The sequence below is a fragment of the Porites lutea genome, chromosome 7 (genome assembly GCF_958299795.1).
Source record: "Porites lutea chromosome 7, jaPorLute2.1, whole genome shotgun sequence".
In the NCBI taxonomy this organism is placed as follows: domain Eukaryota; kingdom Metazoa; phylum Cnidaria; class Anthozoa; order Scleractinia; family Poritidae; genus Porites; species Porites lutea.
This window is the reverse complement of record NC_133207.1, coordinates 26,614,318-26,636,502: the sequence shown is the minus strand read 5'-3', so window position 1 is coordinate 26,636,502 and position 22,185 is coordinate 26,614,318. Positions and strand designations below refer to the sequence as shown.

The 22,185-nt window shown below is 37.9% G+C and overlaps 1 protein-coding gene and 1 long non-coding RNA gene across 2 annotated transcripts in view; one reads left to right on the top strand and one right to left on the bottom strand.

Annotated features, from left to right (window-relative positions):
- Positions 1-3,014: 3,014 nt before the first annotated feature.
- On the bottom strand, positions 3,015-11,290 carry LOC140944053 (uncharacterized). Its single transcript, XR_012166662.1, has 2 exons — positions 11,160-11,290; positions 3,015-4,995 (listed from the first exon to the last, which is right to left on the bottom strand). It is a non-coding gene; the product is annotated as an uncharacterized lncRNA (long non-coding RNA).
- Positions 11,291-11,990: 700 nt separating this feature from the next.
- The window catches only part of LOC140943465 (ribosome quality control complex subunit NEMF-like), a 21,738-nt gene continuing 11,543 nt past the window's right edge, over positions 11,991-22,185 (top strand). Inside the window, exons 1-18 of the mRNA XM_073392558.1 lie at positions 11,991-12,130; positions 12,230-12,298; positions 12,638-12,740; positions 13,185-13,310; positions 13,661-13,806; positions 14,241-14,308; positions 14,644-14,733; positions 15,643-15,716; positions 16,087-16,163; positions 17,610-17,685; positions 18,012-18,152; positions 18,610-18,657; positions 19,218-19,378; positions 20,095-20,179; positions 20,465-20,526; positions 20,707-20,770; positions 21,036-21,228; positions 22,160-22,185. The exon at positions 22,160-22,185 is cut by the window's right edge and continues 342 nt beyond it. Of these exons, the coding sequence (XP_073248659.1) occupies positions 12,072-12,130; positions 12,230-12,298; positions 12,638-12,740; positions 13,185-13,310; positions 13,661-13,806; positions 14,241-14,308; positions 14,644-14,733; positions 15,643-15,716; positions 16,087-16,163; positions 17,610-17,685; positions 18,012-18,152; positions 18,610-18,657; positions 19,218-19,378; positions 20,095-20,179; positions 20,465-20,526; positions 20,707-20,770; positions 21,036-21,228; positions 22,160-22,185 (1,668 nt within the window). The 5' untranslated portion in view covers positions 11,991-12,071. The remainder of the gene's footprint in view (positions 12,131-12,229; positions 12,299-12,637; positions 12,741-13,184; positions 13,311-13,660; positions 13,807-14,240; positions 14,309-14,643; positions 14,734-15,642; positions 15,717-16,086; positions 16,164-17,609; positions 17,686-18,011; positions 18,153-18,609; positions 18,658-19,217; positions 19,379-20,094; positions 20,180-20,464; positions 20,527-20,706; positions 20,771-21,035; positions 21,229-22,159) is intronic.

Below are 22,185 nucleotides of genomic sequence, written 5' to 3'. Positions count from 1 at the left end.
GCCACCGGAACACAAACCAAAAAAAATTGGTCAGTGCCAATTTTGGGGGGTCTAATCGGACCGACCGAAAACAAATCGCTTAAGTGCGACCCCCCCTTCCCGCTTAAAGACTATGCAAAGAATTCAGAGCTTAAATCAGAGAGCGTGGATATTTTTCATCAGAGTTTTCTCTGGTTGTTACGCCATACTGACGAGCCCCCAAAGGGCGAAACAGCTGTCTATGGCTACCATGATCCCGCTCTGTTTTTTAAAACAGACGCACGACACTGAAAGAACTTTTTAGCAACTTTTAGGATTTTGACAACTTTTTTGTCAGAGAGCAACTTCTAGCAACTTTTCGGAAAACTAGCGGTTTTTTTGGTAACTTTTGGGCTATTTTGAACCAAAATGCTGAATAACCCCCCCTTTTTTTAAATAAACAAGTTAAAATTCTCTTGGTTAAAATTCTAAACATCTGTCTAGTAAAACTCATATTTTTACCCTTTGAATGGGTATCATGTGGACGTGGTAATTAATTACAAGAATTGGGTTTGGATAGCCGCAACCTCGTTCCCAGGGCTTTTCCTTCTCGTGGTGGGGGCCCCCTACGAGAAGGGAAAAGCCCTGGGAACGAGGTTGGGGTAGCCTGTGGACTGTGTGTAAACAAAATGGCGGACGCCACGTTGTCTTCGAAGACGAAGAAATCGGAAACCCCATTATCGCACGAAAACAACAGTTAGCTAGATTTGTAAACCAGATTGTTACACTTACTGTCTAACTTTTTGTAACTAGCCACTTAGATTCAACTAAAGGTTGCCTAATTTGTTGTAACTAGTTACTTAGTTGTACCTTAATGTTGATTACAAAGCAATTGTTGTTAAAATTAGACATGCTGTCTTAAAAATATTCGAGCAACTTTACAAAATTTTTGAGCAACTTTTTCAATTTTGAGCAACTTTTGAGCAACTTTTCGGCATATTTCTTAGCAACGTTTTAGCTTTTTGGGAGCAGAATCTGGAAAGGCCTAGTCGTGTCGATGTCGTTTGCAAAGTTACTTTTCAGGTAGTACGATCAGCATTGCAGTATTCTGCTTGCAGAATTTATGTGTACTTGTTATTTTTGCTGAACAGGTCTTTATAGATCTTACATTCGGTATATTTGTTTGCAGTCCTTTGTGGTTAATGTTTTTAATAATAGGTCACGTGGCAATTAATGACTCCAATCATAATTATTTTTGAACTTATGCACCTATCAATGTAAATCCCGTGAGAGGGGAGTGCGGGCAAGGGGCGGGGATTTGATGCCTGAGACTATCCCCCTGTCGGGCTTTTGATCGTCCGAAGCGACCCCGGGGTCGGGACATTTGACTTTGACCGACAGAAGCCTGGTATCAATTCAGAAGCGGTTACCAAGTCCGTCCCTCGAAGCTTTCTGAAAGTCACGATGTTGGAGAAAGGTACGGAGTTAATAATGTCTATTTTGAGAAAGGTTTTATCTTCAAGTTCCCATCTGATTGTAAAACTCGATTGAAATCGAATTCCACCATGAAAGTCAGAGGATTTTTTACGGGTCACTGATCCGACCTGTTCCGACATGTTGGGCAGATGTTATAAAGCATTTTACGTTTCATTAATATTATAATAGCACAGTCAATCTTCCTGGAGTGATTTTGTTGTTCAAAATAGGGGATGCTAGTGGAGAGAGAAAATACTTATTAATTACAGCGAGTAATTTAACGGAGCTTACGTTAACCATAAATAAAAGTAGTAAGAACGTACTTTTGAAATATTCTTTTAATTTGTTTTATATAGTGTTATAGTATTGTTTGTTTACATTTTTTCCCTGGGGTGGGGGCTTTTTGACACTTTTGATCAACCTTTCGTTTCCCACCCTGGGGAATTTGATCGAAAAGTTTCAAAATTTGTCAAATCCCCACCCCTTGCCCGCACTCCCCGTCACGGGGTTTACATTGATAGGTGCATTATACCCTGGAAGTCTGAATTTAAGTTATTTTGGGCTTTATTGAAAGCTTCACCCTGTTTTTTAAGGTGAATTAAATAAAAGACCCATGACTTAATTTGAATTTTCCTGAGAAGAAGCAGATTACCCTGGTTTGTGGACTCCGCATTCCAATCATTTGCAGTTGGCAGTCTGCCGTATTTCTATGGGGGTATCGTATGTATTGATCGACGCAGCTATGTAGGGCAAGGGCAGTAAATCCGAGAGATTCAACCTTTTTCACTTGACCCAAATTGACTTACTGACTGGTTTACATTTAATTCTCCACCTTTAGGCATGCAAAAGGCTCAGTGATAAGGGGTATTTGTATGTACAGCCAGGATTACAAACAGGAAAAATTAGTAATTTACCTCTCTAATTGACATCTTGGATTCTCAAGAACATCAGAGATTCTGTTTTGGAAATAGATGGCAGAAATAAAATAATACTGAAAAAACAATCCTAGTAGATCCGCTATGACTCAGAAATCGAGAAGCACGGGATTGGGTTAATGTTTTTTAGTTGATAAGTATAATTTTAAAAAAATCCCACTTGAATTTCTAGAATGAAGTGTTGAATGGCAATATTTAGAGGGACAAGAAAAATTATAGCGTATTTTTCTATCTTTAGAGCTGTGTAGGGTTTGATAAAATAAAGACAGAGTCCTTTCACTTATTTACCAAGCAAGCAGTTAACCAAACAGTGTGTGTCAGTGTGCGCACCATAGCCTGTGAACAGGCCTTTGGTCCTTCCCTTTCCTCGCTATTTTTTCCCCAAACAGAGAGCCTATTTACAGGCTATGCGCACCTAGAAACTGCTGGTTGGCTTGAGGTAAAAGTGATGAACTATATGAGCCAATGATCCACGCTGTAATCAGCTGCGCCATGAATGGAAAATGGCGGGTTACTTAAAATTGTACGTGGAAGGACTGACCAAATTTTTCGAACAAAATGAAGGGAAAGCCACACATTAAATAAGCTTTGCAGTGTGACAGGGTATCAGAGGTCAGAACAAACTCAAAATTACGCAGCCTTAACAACTGTATAAAATGTTTTATTTCACTGTTTAATTCAAGGACTCACATGTAACTAGGATGGTCCTCAACTACATTATTAATGATTAGGGCCGTCGACTTAGATGGCATAAGTGCTTATCATCACCATCAGTGTTCACACTGATACCTGCTAGCGGCATCGTACGAAAAAAAGTCTTTTCTACATGCGCGCTAATCTTATATGGCTGAATTAAGTCATCCAGCATCACATCTAAATTACGAGAGAATACGACTCAGTCGAGATATTACTCTCTTGTCAGTACATTGTTGTACTGACACTGGCCCTGTCGATGGCCATTGTGATAGATTCGTATATAAAGCGAATACATTAAGTATTAATATAATACAAAAACTCGGTGACGGTGGAATCTAACCCCACATGAGCAAAATGACTTTGCAAGTCAAAAGTGTCACTGAAACACTGTCAAGGAAGGAAAGAAGAAAAATATTCTGAAATATCACTTTTTAACTCATACATGCACACTCAACGTTAATCAGTTTTGATAATCGAATTAACTGAGATTATACTAGAGCTTGATAAATCCCTTGCCACGAATGAGCTTTATGCTACTGCACCGGGGCCAAGGGGTGGAGGCCGGCTTTACTCGTACAACTAGGAACATGACATGAATGCATTATTTATGAAAAGATACTGACACATTCAGAGTACCCTGAAGTTGGTTGGGCTTTCTGAAGTTTTTAGCCGGGGAGTGATGGGGCCTGGTTAAGAATTTTCATAACCAAAATGGGTGAAAAAGAAGCCTCAACTTGAATAAATAAATCTGGACTTATTCCCAAAACAATCCATCCAGACATATCTAGACTATTTCAACACTGATTTTTTAGTATAGCTTGACCACATAGGAACAAACGTTGGTATTAAAAAGCTCAAAGAAAAGAAAGACGAGGTGAGAATTAACCCAACAATTTAGCATTGTCAAAAGTGTACAATACTTGTAGTTGCATAGTATCCAGGGGACATTTCACATTTCTTGGGTAGCGAAGGGTGAACTCGCCCTAACCTCCTCCATCACCTGCTCTCGAATGGGTACATAAAGAGACAGTTAATCTGCGGCCCGTCAATAAGTTACCTAGGGAGCTGGTTATCGGGGGTGGGGGAGTCATAATAAATTCAAAATTCTACTTTCTATCATTGTCACTCTCCAGCTATCTTATGACTTGCAAATTTCACTTTGCTCTAAGCAATAGTGCCATAAAAGTCGGCCTAATCAAATAAAAAAATGCTCTGAACTTTCAGTTGAAGTTTCAAAAGTTTGTTTTCGCGCTCCAACCTGGCGACCTCTTCTGTAGGAAAGTGAGACTCGGGTAAACTTTTAACGTCATCAATCGAGTCTGTCGCCACTCCAAGAGCTTTGAACGCATCTTTTGCGTGTTCAGTGTACTGGTCAAATGTTGTTTTATTAAGTTTTTTTGAAGTGGTCAAATGAGACAAAGAGTTTCGCAACAGTCGCAGCTGATCAATCGCCAGAGCAAACGTTTCCGCTTGATCTCCACTCGGACTCAACACAGAGGCATGGAAACGTCCACTAGGCATGAACCCACGGGGCTTTACGTACAACTCACCAAGAGTTTTGAGGTTACCTTTGCCGTCGGGTAAAGCGAAAGTTTGCGCGTGGATAGTGGCTTGAAACAGCGCTGTACAATCCCACTCCTCGTAGGACTTGTCTGTGGGAACTTTGGTTTTGCCTCCCTCTTTGGTCAGAAATGAATCTCTCACACCCTCTGAGTCATCCCATTTCGATCCTGGTCCGACACTTTCCCACATGTGTTTGAATGTCTGGCGTAGAGCTTTAGGGAATTCATCGACGACAAGGGTTGAAAACTTACAGAAGTTCAACTGCTCATCTGTGAACGATTTAATAACCATGTCTGATGCTGAATGATGCACCCTTCCCCTTAAACGGGGAAGGGTTCCCGCTTAGGGTGGAAGCTGGTAGATCTTCCTGATAAAATAAACGGCCTAGTTGTCAGCAGCGTAGTTGTATGAGAAATTAAGTTGGAAGGTTATAAGTAATAGTTGGCTTACTGTACTTATTTCCCACCCTAAAATGAAGATGATTTGAACTGCGGAATTACAAATTTTTAAATGAAGAAATTATAGGACAATTAGAGAAACGATCAACGCGTTCGAAACGCGTTGTTAATTATAACAATTTATGAAGCAATCGAAAATAAACTCTGAAATAATTTCGGGGCTTCAACGTCTTCAACGTGATTCGATTCAAAACCATTGCCTCACGCTCTTGCGCTATGATCTACCAACTGAGCGCTATGAAAATAATTGAGAGCAGGCCAAGACATCAACAGAGGTAGAAAACGTGTAGATCTTTAAGAGCAGTTGTCTGTAAGATTCGAGCTATATTAAAAAGGCGCTGCCACACTATCTCACCGAATTGGCTAAAAATTGGCATGTAGACTTGATTTGAGGTCTTTAATAAGGAATAGGTAACTTTAGGTTCTAATTCCTCCTATTTGGGAAATTATCGACATGGCCGGTTTTTGGGTGCCTCGGACCGGCGCCATATTGGTTAATAGAAGCTGCTTTTGAGCCTTCGACTACAACCCTGTCTTCAAAGCTACTCTTCCTTTGCCAAGACAGATTGAAAGAACAATCCCTCTTTATTGTATTTTTAGAAACTACTTCGAAATTGATAACGTTTTCGCAACGATCGATTAAACTTTTGGTGGGTATACTTTTTGAATTTTTTACACCCGCAAAATTAACAGAATTTTAAAGGCGTATATCTCTTTTGCCACATCGCATTGAAGCTTGCCAATCTGCCTGAATACTCACTGTTTGTAGTTAAATCGAGTTCGTTAATAAAAAAATTGGGCAAATTTAACGGAGCAGAAACAAAAGTAATGAATGGAAGAGTGTTCTAGCGACTTTGTCAATAATCTGTACACCGAATACTCGCCAGGTTTTGCCAAAATTACAATCGATAATAGAGTTTCTGTCATTAAATCTGAGTGATCTGTGTAATAAAATTAGCCTCTGTAATATAATCGATAACTCTGCTGCGAAAAACAGTATAAAAAAGGCTGATTGTATAAGGAAAAGGAAAATGAATTTGTTATGTTTATGCTACGACGCGTAAACAAAATTCAACCATCACAGTCGAACAGAAATTTTCCTGATTTTCCTCCAGTTCCTTTATCGAAACCAGAGCTTTTAAAATTAACTATAGTAATGAAAATTGAGATGTATTACCTTACTCGACGACAATGTTGCCAGTTTCCACCTTGATCGAAAAAAAGTAATATTTTCCCACGCATATCGCGGGTCGTCACGTTTCTTGCCTGGCGTTACAACTCACGTGAAACCGCCTGGTTTCAAACAACTGAACTGAAGAATCCTTGAAAATCTTAGCCAGGCAATAAATAATGGAAGTTGATATAAGTTATCATTATTAGTGAGCGAGGATGCGATGATATTTCCAGCTACATGTATTTACAGCGTTTGAAGATTCACTCAAAACTCATGAGACATTAGCCTTGAAATAAACATCATTACTTCCGGTTTTAAATATTGGGCGTTGGCGAAGTAATGAATAGACTCATTCTACCTTGTACACCGTTAACAACGGTGCCGTGTACAATTTTCAGGTATTTTGTCTCCATCACGAAGCCTGTTTTGAGGAGATTCTTGATAAACAGAAAAATTGGTTTGGAAGGGGTTAAGAAGAATGAGGGATGAGCCCAGGACAACAAAAACCACAGTCAACCCACCGAAGGGCTTTAAAACTGTGCGCAAATGCCTCACCCTAGGGACAATTCCAGATTTTCGTTTCCTTGAAAAAGCTTAAAATCACTAGACAATGCATGGACAACTCAAGACAGTCCTAATTCAAAATAAAGTAAACAGCAAAGAAAATTCAGTTAGCGACCAGAGTGTTTATCCGATATCGCGAACAATAAGGAGTGATTGAAGATGTGTCTGCAGTTTAAGGTAAAATCGTTTACCATGCTCACGGACCTTTCGACAACATAAGTGTACCGATTGAGGTAATATCAGTGGTAAAAAACGAACGCTTTTTACTGTAGGACGATGATGGTGATGGCATCCAGAATTTCAAACTGTCAAAACCTATTTTTCTCTGCTCGTCAACTCAAAAACGCCTCTGAGGGCAAGTAGTGGTAATGTGCTTGTTAGTAAGACGGTCAACATAAGGAGACATTCATAATCAACTCGGTAAATGCATTGATAAAGGGAAACTTTCTCCTTTACCCTTAGGGACAGAGTTCAAAGGCGCAAAAGATTTTTAGTTCAGCTCTAGCATGTGTTGTCTAGCGATTTCCCTTGAGCTTCTCTAAATTTTCCAGATCAAACAAGGTGTGCCCATCATACATAATCTTGTCTGGGCTCCCTTGAAAAATTGCACTTCATCAGAAGCCTTCAAGTTCATCCTCCGCGGCGACAACTTCATGATCTATTTTAATGGGTGGTTTTCTGGAACTATCCTATGGCTTGTCCTTTCTGGTCGTCACTATATTAGCGAGCACGTTTCAATTTCTCTCCAGCAAAAGTCTCTATCAGGAGCGTAGCCAGGATTTTCCAGGTGTGCGTAAAATTTCCAAAACTTACCCTAACATCTTACTCAGTTCTCTCGCAACGTTTCCCCATTACATTTGCTAATTCTGTTAACTAGGTGAGGTTATGCGTGGATGAAATGGCATTTGCAATCGGTGAGAAAATTAGGTTAGACACTTTACCCTCAAGGACGACTCTCACGTTTTGCTGACACTTTCTACCTTAGAAGAGGTAAGTGAAGCTTTGCCTTCCCCACTCCGTGTAAAAAAAATGTCGTTCGGCTGTTCAAACTACTTTTAGAAAACAACAAACTTCCCAACTTTAATTTTTAATAAAGGTAAAAGGGTGGGAATCCAAATTGTTCTGGAGTATTTCACTGATTTTAACACGATGATTGTGAAGTAGTGTCTAGTGAGTATGGGGGCTAATGCTCCATCGTAAAAATCTGAAATTGAAAACAAAAATCTTGTATAACCGAGTAGTACACAATTTTAGTTATTTTATTGAGTTGTGAAAAATCACAAATTTGTTTCTTCTTGAATGTGTTATACTCTCATCCATTCAGTCTTTCCGATATGCCCGTCGGATAGCGGAAGTTAACGTAAATGATCGATTACCTAAAAAGAAGCTACGATCCTAACTTTCCACCTTCGGGTCTTTTCCCTAGCCATAATTTTTCCCTCAAGGAATTTTTCTCTGTTATACATAATAATTGGTCTTGCATTCAGCTTATCGATTTTGAGAGCCTAGTGCTGTGCCGTATTCTGATGCGATCTACTTTATGTAGCTTTCCCCCCATCTAACAGCTCCTTAGTGAACAAAAACGGTTTTAATTGAGTCTATTCAAAGAACTAGACAAAATTTTTCCAGCGGTAAGCACGATGTTCCTAATTCACCCTAGTCCCCTTCTTAGACGCTTTCATGTGCATCAGGTGTTAAATCTTCTTTTCATAAGCTACAATGCTCATAATCGCGCATTCTGATGTCATTTATGCTTAAAAAATTAAAAATTAGGTTATCGAAGAAAGAGTGAATTAAAGGTGTCATGAGGCGTTTGTGATTTTATAAACTATTTGACGCGGTCCTTTTCTTACGGCTTATGTCCGTTGGTGAAATCGCTACTTGGGTTTTCTTGGATTGAAAAGGGCGGGCTCTTTCTAAACGTGGCGTTGTTTATGGGACCTTAGTATTCAGAACAGAATCAGTCGATGGCAAACAACGAAAAGGCTTTTATGTGGTAAGTTACAGTGATGAACCTTGCCTCGAGATGGTCATATTTTTGTACATACCTTCATCAATTCAGTGTTAGTCTGAAAATTTTTTGTTATGGATGGGGGAAGGGTTGGGGGGAGAGATCAGAACATGTACCTCGTGTTGTTTACAAGACATTAAAGTAATGAAAACTGTTAAACAGTCTTCTACAAATCAAAATAGTTGCAAATGCTTACGGGAGGCCCTAACTATATGATGATTAGAAGGGCAATATTTGGAAAGGTGCATGGTCGTGGAGTTAAGGAGATTTGACTAATCAACCAATTTCCCGCCAAACATAAGGGCGTGGCCAGTGGCCCCAAAATTGTGTTCGCTCGCCCCGGGCTGGCTCGACTTTTGGGATACGGTTATGGAGTTATAAACAATGAGTTCATCATCTATATAGCCTACTCGCCCCAAAGTGACTGCATTTCGCTTTTCAGAGACCCATCAGTTACTGTATGACCCTCTCCGATCAGATTTTTTGTCCGTGGTACTGGTGGTGAGGTCAGTCCAAAAGCAGAGTCATGAAAAACACCGCCACTTGAGCCTTTACGTTCAAAACATTCCTGGCTATCGGGAAAAAAAGAAGGAGCTTTTAAAAATACTAAATAAAATGTCATTTCAAATTTCACTTTGTCACCGTTCGAAAATTATTGTGAATCAGACCGAATAAAAGTTCACTCAAAGAGGGGGAGGGGGGAGGGGGGTTGGTAGTTCTTAACAGTTCCAGTTAGCTAGAAAATTAAAAGTTACGAAAAAATAGTGGGCGAACTGCAGAATACATGCAAGAATGAGAAAGAAAATAGAAAACAACTTCCTGTTCAAATTCGGGTGAAACGTCTAATAGCGTCAAGAAGACTGAACTTGATTGAGGTTGTTCATTTCAGTTCCGTTCCAGCGTGCAGTTCCTCCTCCTAAAAATAGCTTCGTCTCCCACCGATCATTCCATGTCATATTTTTCGGACTTATTATTCAGTAATGACGGTACGATCAGGTAATTTGACTTGATGAGTTCTTTAATTTCATTTCATGTACTAGTTTTATATCTTACGCTGGAAAGATCTGCCAAACAGTGTACATTAGCAAAGGTAGGTTCCTGTTTACACGTGTAATTATCGAATACCATACAATTTGCATAAAGCTACAGTGCACGGTTGGTTTTTCTACCCTTTTGATAAAAATTGACAACGTTTGCGTTATTTTTGCCTAAGAAAATATGTAATTTGTAGCTGTATACAGCGAAATACTACAGAGAAAATTGTAACTGTGCAGTACACGAGCGGCTCCCGATTGGTCTGGCAAATCGAAGAGCGAACTTGAGCTAGTACCGTGTGTAACAAAATTTATAATTTTCATTTTAGCGCATATTTCAAGCTCTTCGCAAGATCAGAATCAAAAGGCCATCTGTTTACCTTACAAGGGAGGGTTTTTTAAGCGATAGATAGGGTTTAAGAGGCACGATCAATTTTTAAAGAATTTTCTTTTCAAATATTCACCGAATTTTGTTTTGAAGTTTTAGCGGCCAAGTGGCTGAACCACTGCGCATTCATGCAATCATATTTCTGTTCCGTTGCATTTGCCCAATTATTTTATTCAATATTCTAACTTAGCTATAAACAAACTATGTTTAGTTAAAATGGCTCAGTCTAAATCGATGTGGCATGGGTGATATTGGCCTTCCAATTTCTACCAAATTTGTGTACCTTCTAAGTACCGAAAAAGTGCTGTGAGAAGTTATAGCCGTTCGTAGCTCAGGCTTAACCATTTTCAGATAAGAGTAGGTAAATGAAAGAAGGAAGGATAGTTCTTTGCAACTGTATGAGTCACGATTAAGTTATTTTAATGATAAGGCTAGAATTAATTACTGTAAATCTCCTTCAGTTCACCAACATGGCGGCCGCTCGAGGCCTCGTCAAAACTGTCATTCCTGTATCTTTGAAACCAAAGAGAATTCGAACCTTAGAATATGCATTCAGTATTTAGGACACCATTCTAAGACTACATGCCAAAAATCAGCCAAATCGATGAGGTACCGTGTCAGGCCGAAGTTCGAATTTTCCAGAAAATCACTCTTAAATAATCGTCTGTTTCTGAACAAAACTCTCCTAGAATCGAAAGAATCGGTGAGCGCAATTTAGAGACAACAATAACTCCCAAAACCTAAACTATAGCCGGGCTCTTTCTGTAGACAACAGACATCCATGGACCTCATCATCTTCAGACACAAACCTTGGAAACAAACAACAGTTAACTAACCCTGTGCAAGGACAATCGCAACTGCATGGCTATCTAAGAAAATAGAATGAAAATAAGCTAACTTACACAGAAGTTAAGAAGCTCAAGCACCTTCAATCTCTGTTCGCTGTACGCATCACGGGAGCAGAGCCAACAGTGAATTTCATCGAAAACAAGTCAGTCTTTTGTGTAACGCGGGTTGTGCAGTGAAAGTGAAACCGGGAAAACCCCCCACTTTAATTACAAGAACAATAGTAGCCGACAAGGGAAAAAACCCTAATCAATATACTTACTGAGGCGAGAATTATGATTGGTCGTTAAAAAAGGGTGAAACCCCTTGTTTACTTTCAGAATTTCTAGAACACTGGTAATTAAATTTGAATACTAGACAAAAGAATGGTGAACGAGCAGGAACGGGAATCAAGAGGCACGATTTTTTGCTTAAAGCAGGATGAACCCCTTATTAACTATTGTAAGTTCTTGAATACTAGTGTCCACTGTTTTAAAAAGCATCACATCCATCGTCGTTTTCGCTAACTGCATTCATGCGACGTGAAAAGCAAGCAAAACCTATTGTTCTATATTTTAGCTGTAAAACATTCCAAGAATTTGAAAGTAAAACCAGGCGGGAAAACCCCTTTCGGTCAAATGCTCTCGGCGTGTTGTGATCACAAAACCTTGAAATTTAATGATTTCCATAAATACTGCTTTGACTTTCTTACAGCGTCCTTTTCTTTCCATTCTAGCCATTGTAACATCTCTGTTTTTGAAACAAGAACGTCAAAATTGAAGGAAGCTCTCGGACCTCGTCACCATGGCTTTTGAAGGAGAACGACAGGACCCTGAGGAAGTTTGGGGACGAGGTTTCGCCTTGCGGGCTAACAGATCAGCGGTTTCACTACTAAAAACGCGTGAGATCCAACATGGTGGACGAACTAGCATAAAAAATCAATTTCACTTAAGTTTTCTTTTGAGTGTTTGGGTAGTTGAGTCGACATAATGAAATCGAGATTTACGACCGTTGATATTTGTGCGATAATAACAGAACTAAGAGAAAGGTGAGCTGAGTAGGAAAAACATGTCTTTCTTCCGATCTATTTAAGCTTATAGAGTTAGTGTAAGCTTAATTTTGTCTTACTCAACTGATGTTTCTGTAGCCTCCTTGGAATGAGAGTGGCCAATGTGTATGACATAGATAACAAGACCTACCTCATCAGATTAGGAAAGTAAGTTCTCTGTAATTAATATGTAGTTTATGCAGCAGTCAATTTCAACTTTAAACAAGTCTTTCAGAACAACTGTAGTTACAGAACTATTAAGGCATAGTTAGTCGAGGGAACCCTCTAATAACTATGATTCAAGTGAACAGAGATGCCAACATCAGGAAATCTAAAAACTATAAACTCTCTCTTTTTCATTACCCCCTCCCCCCCCCCCCCCCCATGCCTCTATTGGCAAAACAAAATATGCAAGCTAAAGAGGTCTATTTCTAGCATCCTTATTGTTTGAACCAATTGGGTACCGTAGAGGATAACTAACTATAAAAATGCTTTCAACCCCTGTAGGACTGACACAAAAGTCATGTTATTGATTGAATCTGGTAACAGGATTAATACAACGGACTTTGAGTGGCCAAAAAATATGATGCCATCTGGATTTTCAATGAAGGTAAAATGTGGCAGAATATCTCTTGTACAGTTAACACCCACACAATAAAGTGTGTTCAGTTTAGTTTGACTGATACTATAAACTACATGCATATTTTTTAATAAAGAAACACTGACTTAATGAAACATGTAAAAAAATATGTTTGTAATGAAATATGAAATTCAAACTCATTTCCAAACTTCATCAAGTGATGAGATTGATTTACTGAGCTGGGCTTATTAGCTTTGCAAATCAATGCTGTCACCTGATGAATACTAGCAGTAGGAATTTGAAAAATTCTTATTCAAAAACAAAGTGAAAAACAATGAATAAGCCTACCATACGCATGAATACATCTAGTATCAGTCATTAGACAACAAAACTTTCCAAACCAGTCTCCAAGGCTTAACTTCCTGAATATCTACCTGTCTGCACAGCTTTCTTATTCTATGATTTTTTTTTCAGTGCCGCAAGCATATCCGTTCTCGTCGCCTTGTGAACATTACTCAGCTGGGTGTTGATCGGATTGTTGATTTACAGTTTGGTTCAGATGAAGCTGCCTATCATTTGATTGTTGAACTTTATGACAGGGTAGGAATTTGCCTTAAAGCCTGTGGTATTGTATTATTTTATTCTATGTGAAGTCATTTTGATACATGCAAGTTGTTTCAATAAAAACTAATAATTATAATAAGCAGTGAAACTGCCTGACAATTTCAATCACTGAAGTATAAGTCACTTACATAGAAGTGTGTGAACAAGAAAAAACACATGGCATGAAAGTTCCTCAGTCTTTAAACCAACTACAAAAAATTGTTTACACCTTGATCAATTGCATTAACTTGAAAACAGCCGGTAAGTACTCAGTACATAAATGTCTTTGAAATAAAGAAACTCTCACGCTTCTAATCACCTTTTCTGTGCACATATGTGCATTCCAGGGAAATGTTGTGCTTACTGATTTTGAATACACCATTCTGAGCCTCCTACGAACAAGAACAGATACAGAGGATGTAAGATTTGCAGTGCGTGAAAAATATCCAATTCATTCTGCTAGACAAAGAGAACCAATGATGAATCAAGAAAGGTACAGTACAATAAGATTGACAGCTAAATTTTAGCACCATGTCATTCAAGACCCTCCTGTATTTCAATATATAATTCAACAAACTTTTGTTTTACATTGTCTTCCTTGATCTTTATCAAGGCCCTGAGTTCATTAATTTTATAAAACAACTTTTTATGAAGTTGACCAGCTTGACGTCGGTTCACAAACTTTTCTGTCCTTGCCAATAAGTAACCTGGGATCAGTCATTAGACTTCTTTAGCTATTCTAAGAACCACTGATCACAGGTTAGCTGATAAGTGGATATACACTGTATGTGTAACAGTTAAATGTTTTTTATTGGCTACAAGATTATAATATATATTATTTCATTTTCATGTTGTTCCTTGATTATTTCTCATTCAATGCAATAATAATTATCATTAGTTTTATCAATAATTTTTTTATGATTTTAGACTTGGTGAAATATTAGCAGAGTGTAAGGAAGGCACTGAGTTAAAGAAGATTTTAAATCCTCATTTTGGTAAGTAAAATATCAAGGTGTAAAATAATGAAAATGTAGGTTAAAAAATGTTAATGTGAATTTAATTTTGACCTGTAACATCTCTTCATGTGATAGTTGTTACAATGTGTCAATCAAACTTCAATTAAGCTTATGGCAGGTACAGTGTATCATGTTTGTTCATTAACAATTGTAGAGTTGATTAAAGTGAATTCAGTACTGAGCTTATGTGGAGATAGATCTCTGTTCAAGCTTGGCACATATTGAATAAATAGTAAATTGACATAATAATAATACTAATAATTAAATAAAAAACTAATAACAATTCAATTGTTTGTCTCTTCTTGAATTCACAGTTTATGGTGCTGCTCTCATAGAGCATTGTCTCATAGAAGAAGGATTCCCTGGAAATGTGAAGACTGGAGCCGAATTTGACATTGACCATGGTACTGCAACTTCACTATTAGTATCTAATTTACTATTTGTGATTCTTACTGGTTAATATAATTCTATTTGTAACAATTTTTATGATTGTGACCTTAGTCTTGCAAAAGTTCTATTATACATATACATTAACTTGTTTCATGTCATTACATGACTTTGAAAGTTTTTGTCACTTTTACTTTGGAAACGGTTGGAACGTTTCCATTTTAACGAAGTCGAGACACAGGTTTTTTCTTAATGCGATGAACAAATTCTGTACAATTTACTATGAGGATTTTCCTTTATACATAGAAAGTGGAAAAAATGGATCCTGTCACTGAGTTCACATGTACATACATGTATTACTTATTATCCGAGAGTGGGTATTGATGTATTGACCTCGCTTGGTCAATATATCAAGGCCTCAGTCTGAGATTTCCCTGTAATGACCAAACGGACAAGGTTAATAAGTTTTTTACAAGGTTAATAAGTTATTTATTAAATGACCTTTTTATTATGGACCTGAACCTGCAATCAATTAAAACCAACAACTGGCCAGCAGATAACTTAAAAAAAACACATCACCTCAGTTAGTTGTACTTTTGAGCTGTGATACAGTCAGGTGACACCGGTCAGCAGATGCCCTTTTTGACAGCTGGCAATTGACCATAACATGGATGTCCATAACGATGTCCACTATCAAGTTAAACACAGATGGTATATGCCTTGGACATCTAGCTTAAGTAATGCCAGGTCATTACAAGAAAATAATGCTTGGTCATTACAAGAAAACAGCCAATCAGATTGCACACACTATTGTAGCCATACATGCATGTATAATAAATTGTAATAATAACATATTAGAGAAATTTTTTTTTCTTACTGGTATTAATAAATTTGATGATGGCAATTTTCTTGTTGTGGCTATGTAGACCTTCCCAGGGTAATGGCAGCATTGAAGAGAGCAGACGGTTTTCTGGATATTGCCCTTACAGAAAAATGCAAGGTACATGTACAACAGGTCTATGAGTTTGAGCGCTCACAAAAATGGTTAATTTTTTAATACAAAATAATCTACTAGGATGTTACCAGTGAAGATCATAATGTATTTTTAACTGTGCTAATAATTAGCACATTCAGTGTAAGTCATCTTTCCCTGAGTAGAATTGTAGGAATAACAATTCGCACAAACGGAATGTATAAAGTTGCCATCGTGATAACACATCTGCTGTACATGTAGGTAGCCCACAGGATCATTGCTAGTTGGGTTTCAAACAACTCTTCCCTGAAGTTTGTCTGCCTCTCTTTTACAAAGATGAAAATCAAATCTATATCAAAATTTTGCTTTTTTGTTGATTGTTTCACTTTTAATGTAGGGTGTTATAGTTCAAAAACGAGAAAAGAAGCCTTCCAGCATGGCGACTGACAAAGGCACACAAGATGAGCTATTAACGTATGTTTCCTTGAATCATCACCTGACTGTATAAGTAGTGTTAGCTGTCAATCATATAGATAATGTGAGCATAGATTATATTGCAGCCAAGAGCTGAGATACTTTCAATCACAACCTGTATGGGTTTTTTTTGTTGCTGAAAAGCTGTAGGATGGGTTGACCATTTAGACCCTAATATCAGCTTGCCCAATTGCGACTCTTATATTCTTATGAGGGAAATGTGTTTATAAACCTTTAAAGTTTTTGGTAATTTTTTTTTCGCAGGACATTATCTTTTTATTTGATGTGCAGTGTTACTTTAATTAATCAATTTCTTGACACATGGGTGAAAAGTTTGTGTACATTATTGAAGTACAAGAGAATAAATAAGGTCTTGGGATTCTGTAACATAATGGCCATTTATACAGGGAAAAGTAAGATGCAGCTTACATAAGACATGTCTTAAATAAGACACAAACTGTACTATTTACAGGGCATCTGACAGGATGCGGTGGTGCGGATCCGCATAATTGACCAACTTCCGCATCCTCCGCATCTTGAGGGCATTTTTCCGCACAATACTAAAAAATTGCTCCATATAAGCAAAGGTGGAATTGCTTACCGTCCTCAGAAGCAAAATTAGTGAAGAGATTGATCATTTTGAAGAAATATTTTGCCCAAATCAGCGAGAAAATACTCTGTTTGTTCGTTGCTTGTTCGTACACCACATTTTTTAACCCTCCAGGCGTTCCATGCACTTTCTGGGGTGTCCTGGAAACTAGTTTTTTTATAATGCTAATTTCTATTGGATAGATGGCGTTTGTATTTTAGCCAATAGCAGGAACTGATAGAAACTGCGTTTGATACGAGCGCGGGAAAGTCGAACGCCAGAGACGGCCTTTGAAAACATGTAGATCTGTTTAAATCGATCTGTTTAGTAAAGTGTATTTTCTAGAGTCTCTTTCACTCCTTCTGTTGAGTATGGATGATAACAAGCATTATGTTTAAAAGATGTAATGAACTCAAATTCTTGGTAAGAGCTTGTTGATATTTCCGTTTATCGTTTTTACCGTACTTTGCGTTGAAATGAGCGGCGTAGGCGTGATTGTTTTGTTAGAAGTGAGCGGCGAAGCCGTGATCGTTTTTTTAGAAATGAGCTGCGAAGCCGCGATCGTTTCGTTGGAAATTTCCGCATAATATGTTGTCTTTTCCGCATAATTGGCACTTTCTTCCGCATAATATTGCCCGAAATTTCCGCATAATTTTTCATTTTTTTCCGCACCCTGTCAGATGGCCTGTATTTATACCATCCAGCATAGTCTTTGCTGAGTCACGTCTTATTTAAGACATGAAAACGTGTCTTTTTCCTCTAATAAATGGCCCTAATTGTTTCTAAAAATTGAGATACTTACCAGTAAGTGAATAACATTCTTTCATTTTTTGTTGTTTGTTTTTTTGTGTACATAGGTATCAAGAATTTTACCCATTTTTACTAGAACAACACAAGAAAGGCCCATATGTAGAGTTTCCATCCTTTGACAAGGTACAATGTAGTTTATAAATAAAATTCCTGTATGCATGGACTACGCTGTACATATACACTGTAGGTACCGTGGTTTTTGGTGAGGCCAGATTTGGCCTATAGTTCAATGGTGTGAGGGAAAGATAAAACCATAGCACTCACTAGGAAGGACAAGTGGAAATAATATCCACAAATGAATAATATTATGGAACTGCAAATGCATCTTCCGTGTATCATGATTGAGGTATTGTAAAGATATCTTGACAGCAAAATTCAGAAAGTAATAATAATATTATGACTAGACGTTTTAGAATTATAATGAGTTTGTCAGTATGTTATGTGTATAGGCTGTGGATGAGTTTTTCTCAAAGATGGAAGGACAAAAGATTGACTTAAAGGCACTGTCCCAAGAAAAAACGGCACTTAAAAAACTAGAAAATGTTAGGAATGATCATCAGAGAAGAATTGAGCAGTTACAAAAGAATCAGGTTAGTTTTCAGCTTTTAAACTTGATTTTGTTATCTATAATAAATATTGTTATGTAGCGATGCAAATTGGATATAAAATGATATTACCAAATTTTGTGCATTTATGGTTCTGTAAAACTTCTCAGCGACCCCTCCCTAATCCAAAATTTGCTGGAAGTGAGAAGTAAGTGTTTATATTGGGTTAGGGGAGGCCTCGGAGGGGTAAGTCAAAGTGGGAGGTTTGCTGTTCTACAAAAAGTGAAATAATGATAATATGGTGCAGTAATATGGGCACTAAAAGAGCTAGTGGGAAAGACATAACTAGAGATAACTGTAAATTGCGATAAAGCTATCATGATTTTTCCCCTCTCTGCTCCAAAAAACATAAAAAATAAAAAGAAAGGGGGATCTAAGATTATCATTTTAGTGACATTAATAATTTTTCTGTACCGATGTTTTTGTGACTAACTTGTTCCAGGACCTTGATATGCTTAAAGCTGAGCTGGTGGAGCTGAATTTGGAACTGGTAAGCTGTTAAAAGAGCATTGCCGCATAATTGTACACAAATTCAACTTTTAATGTTACTGTGAGGCGCACTGGCTCGGTGATGTAAAGGAATATACCCTGTGCAGGGGATGGCAAAGAAATCTACCAAAAGTCGGATACAGTGTTGTTGTTTTTGATGAAGAAACCAACTTTTGGTTGACGTTGCTGCTTTTCCCGTTGTTGTTTTTGTTAATTAGGCTATTATAACACAGCCAAAAACTCAGAGTGTACGAACTTGTACATGTATCGACACAATATTGAGAAAGACTTAAAAACTGTTCAAATTGTCAGCAAGTGTATCTTAAGTTTCAACTTTTAATTATAACGCTCGCAATCTTACATTTAGTAATTTTTGGACACGAGACTTTGATGTTGTTATTTATGTTTATATATATATATTTCTTCGCTTAAGTTAAGTCTTCAATAGACAATAATAATTGACTAGACTGCCACTACACCAATAATAATTAAAATTCTACCTAAGAAATTTATGCCTTAATCGCAAAGTAACCTGTCCGTTTCAACTTTTTTAATCTCTAGGTTGACAAGGCCATCTTGATTGTTAATAGCGCCATTGCCAATCAAATTGACTGGTCCGAAATCAACAGTATTGTTAAAGAAGCTCAGACACAGGGTGACCAGGTGGCCTGTGCAATTGGAGGGCTAAAACTGGAAACCAACCATATCACCATGCATCTCAGGTCTGATATCTGTTTTGTTGAATGCAGCTTTAGACCACGTCCATACGAATCTGCATAGTTATGAAACCACATTTATTTTACACGAATTGGCCCTCCATCTGTAGGAAACTAGTTTGGTTTAAGGCTCCATCCAGTCGAATCTGAGTAAAAATATCCCCAGTTTCTAAAATTTCCAGATTCCTGTGAACGAGGCTTTAGTTTAGTCATCTTATGCCAAGTGTAGCTTCTTTATTTATCATGAAGTATAATCTCAGAATGAAGAAGATTGAGTGAGGGATTGGTAATCCCTTGTTAGTTTCCCAATTCTGATTTTGATGTGGTAGAAACAAACCGTATCACTGCCATACCTACAGTGTTTATATCAGATTGGCATTTTGTTAAAGTATGGGCCCTTTGCATGAAACAGTCACATAGAACAAAAACACCTTACTAGATGGCAAACAACGTAGTGGGTAAGAGCATCATCCAAAAAGCTAACACCCTTTCCTTTCAAAGTCCCACTGCGTTGCTTGCAATCCTGCAAGATGGTTCGTTTTGCACCGTGTGACCGTTTTGTGCAAAGAGCCCATTCTTCCGAAAGATTTTTCTCCGGGTACTCTGGGTTTCCCCTCTCCAACATTTCCAATTTCCAATACTACCAGGAATCAGGTAGACGAAGAAACACTTTGTGGATGTGCTACCTCCAAATCATTATTTATTTATTTATTTATAAACAGAAATCCGTATGATTTTTCCGATTCTGATTCTGACTTTGATGAGGAAGAAGACGACAAAAAAACCAAAAAGAAAAAGAAGAAAAAGGTAAGCCGAGGAGATGATTTCGGGCTGTTGTTTTCGTTTTTGCCCCGCTGTTATTTTTTACTATTGATCTTAGAAACTCCGGAACGTCAAGATCACAACTATAAGGTTTTTCATTTTATTGAGGTACTTCATAAGACCCAAGTTATTTTTTGTTTAGACCTAGACAAATAGCAAAACTGAAAATCTTCTCTTATCTCATCGTTTGCTGGATCTGTTCGTTTTATCTCTGCGTTGTTTTTGTTATAAAAGTCACGCATCACAGTGTTCCTTTTCTTTTTCACTCAGGGCCCCAAGTTTACCAAGGTCGATATTAACCTTGCTTTATCAGCATATGCTAACGCACGAAGGTAAGATGGTTCATTAAAAAGACAGCACGGCGTGAAATGGAAACAGGGTTTATATATAGTCTAACACGCATTAATTCTTTTCACTGTCTATTCTTCTTAGCGGTGGGCCGGTGATGGCTTTTTTTAAAATTTTTATTCGTTTACTCTTCGGTATTCTCTCCCTTATTTTTCTTCACTTAGTTTTTATGACAAGAAAAAGTTCTCTTCCAAAAAAGAACAAAAGACGATAGACGCATCAGAAAAGGTTAGTTTTCTAACAGACTGTAAAACACTTGAAGAGCTACTGTGTTCTATATTGCTTCTTGTTCGCTCTTCGACACGCTTTTAGAAGGAGCGATGATTATATTTATATAATGTATATATATAATAGATGAATTTGGTGAAACGATCAGTCACCTTTCGTGTCTCGTTCATTAGTTTTTTCCTTGGGATATCTGCATCCTGATAATAACTCAGGACATGAACGCCTCGCTCGATGTCCTTTGAAATGCTTTTTCCTTTGTTTGTAGGCTTTGAAATCAGCAGAACGAAAAACAAAAGAAACTCTTAAAGAAGTGGAAACAACGACTAGAATAAAGAAAGCAAGGAAGACCTACTGGTTTGAAAAGTTCTTCTGGTTTATCAGTTCAGAAAACTACCTAGTTATCGGCGGCCGCGATCAGCAACAAAATGAGCTGGTAGTGAAAAGACACTTGGAACAAGGTAAAGTGTTTGTCTAGCAGTGGAAAGGAAGGGTAATCAGCATCAAATTTCTCCTGGTTGTATCAATACTTTATAAAACGGAAGGCATGGCTACGAGAATTAAGCATGTGATCACCCAAGTAAACTGATTTAATTGACCTGAACACCGCCGTTTGCACATCTCCCATAATACTCCTTGTCTGCCCCCCAAAAACTTTGTATAAGCTTCGTTTTTAGTTTATCCTGGGTATTACAGTTGTTTCCGAGAAATAAAAGACAAAGCTTGTGCGAAATTTTTGGGAGCAAACAAGGTGGATTGTGGCAAATGGAGAATTGTATGGAGACTACAAATGAGAATTTACATTTCGATAATGGGACTTAAACGGTTAATGATAATAACAGGTGAAATATTGGTCTTCTTACGAACCTGGTAAGTGGGACCATGCTTAATTTTCGATTGTATTCGAGCCTTAAAGACTTTGCTGTACCGATCGGGTGCCGTAACCACTGAACAACTGAGATACTTTAATGCAGCGAGGTAGAGCTATAGATTATTTACTCTGTTTGAACATGTATGTGACAAGCATTTTGCATGATGTGAGGATCAGCAAGGCGGGAGCAGGAAGTGGGGGCTCGGTAAGCAAACGAGAATGATTCTAGGTGTCCCATAGACTTGCCTACAAGTCGAGCTCAATTTTTCTCACGAGCGCGAAAGCTTTGGGACCAGCTACCGGAACCGGAAATGAGAAGCGAAGGACTTTGAGAAAGTCTAGGTGTCCCATAGTCGTGTCATATGATGAGCAAAATGATTTACCTTTTTCATTTCGTACCGTTTTTCCATACTCACCATCCAACAGGGCGCGTTTGAAATTCAAAACATGAGTACTTAACATTTAATGCGTTAAACACGCCCTTAAATTGTAAGCTCTAATTTGATTACTTTTCTGCACAGGTGACCTGTACGTTCACGCAGATCTT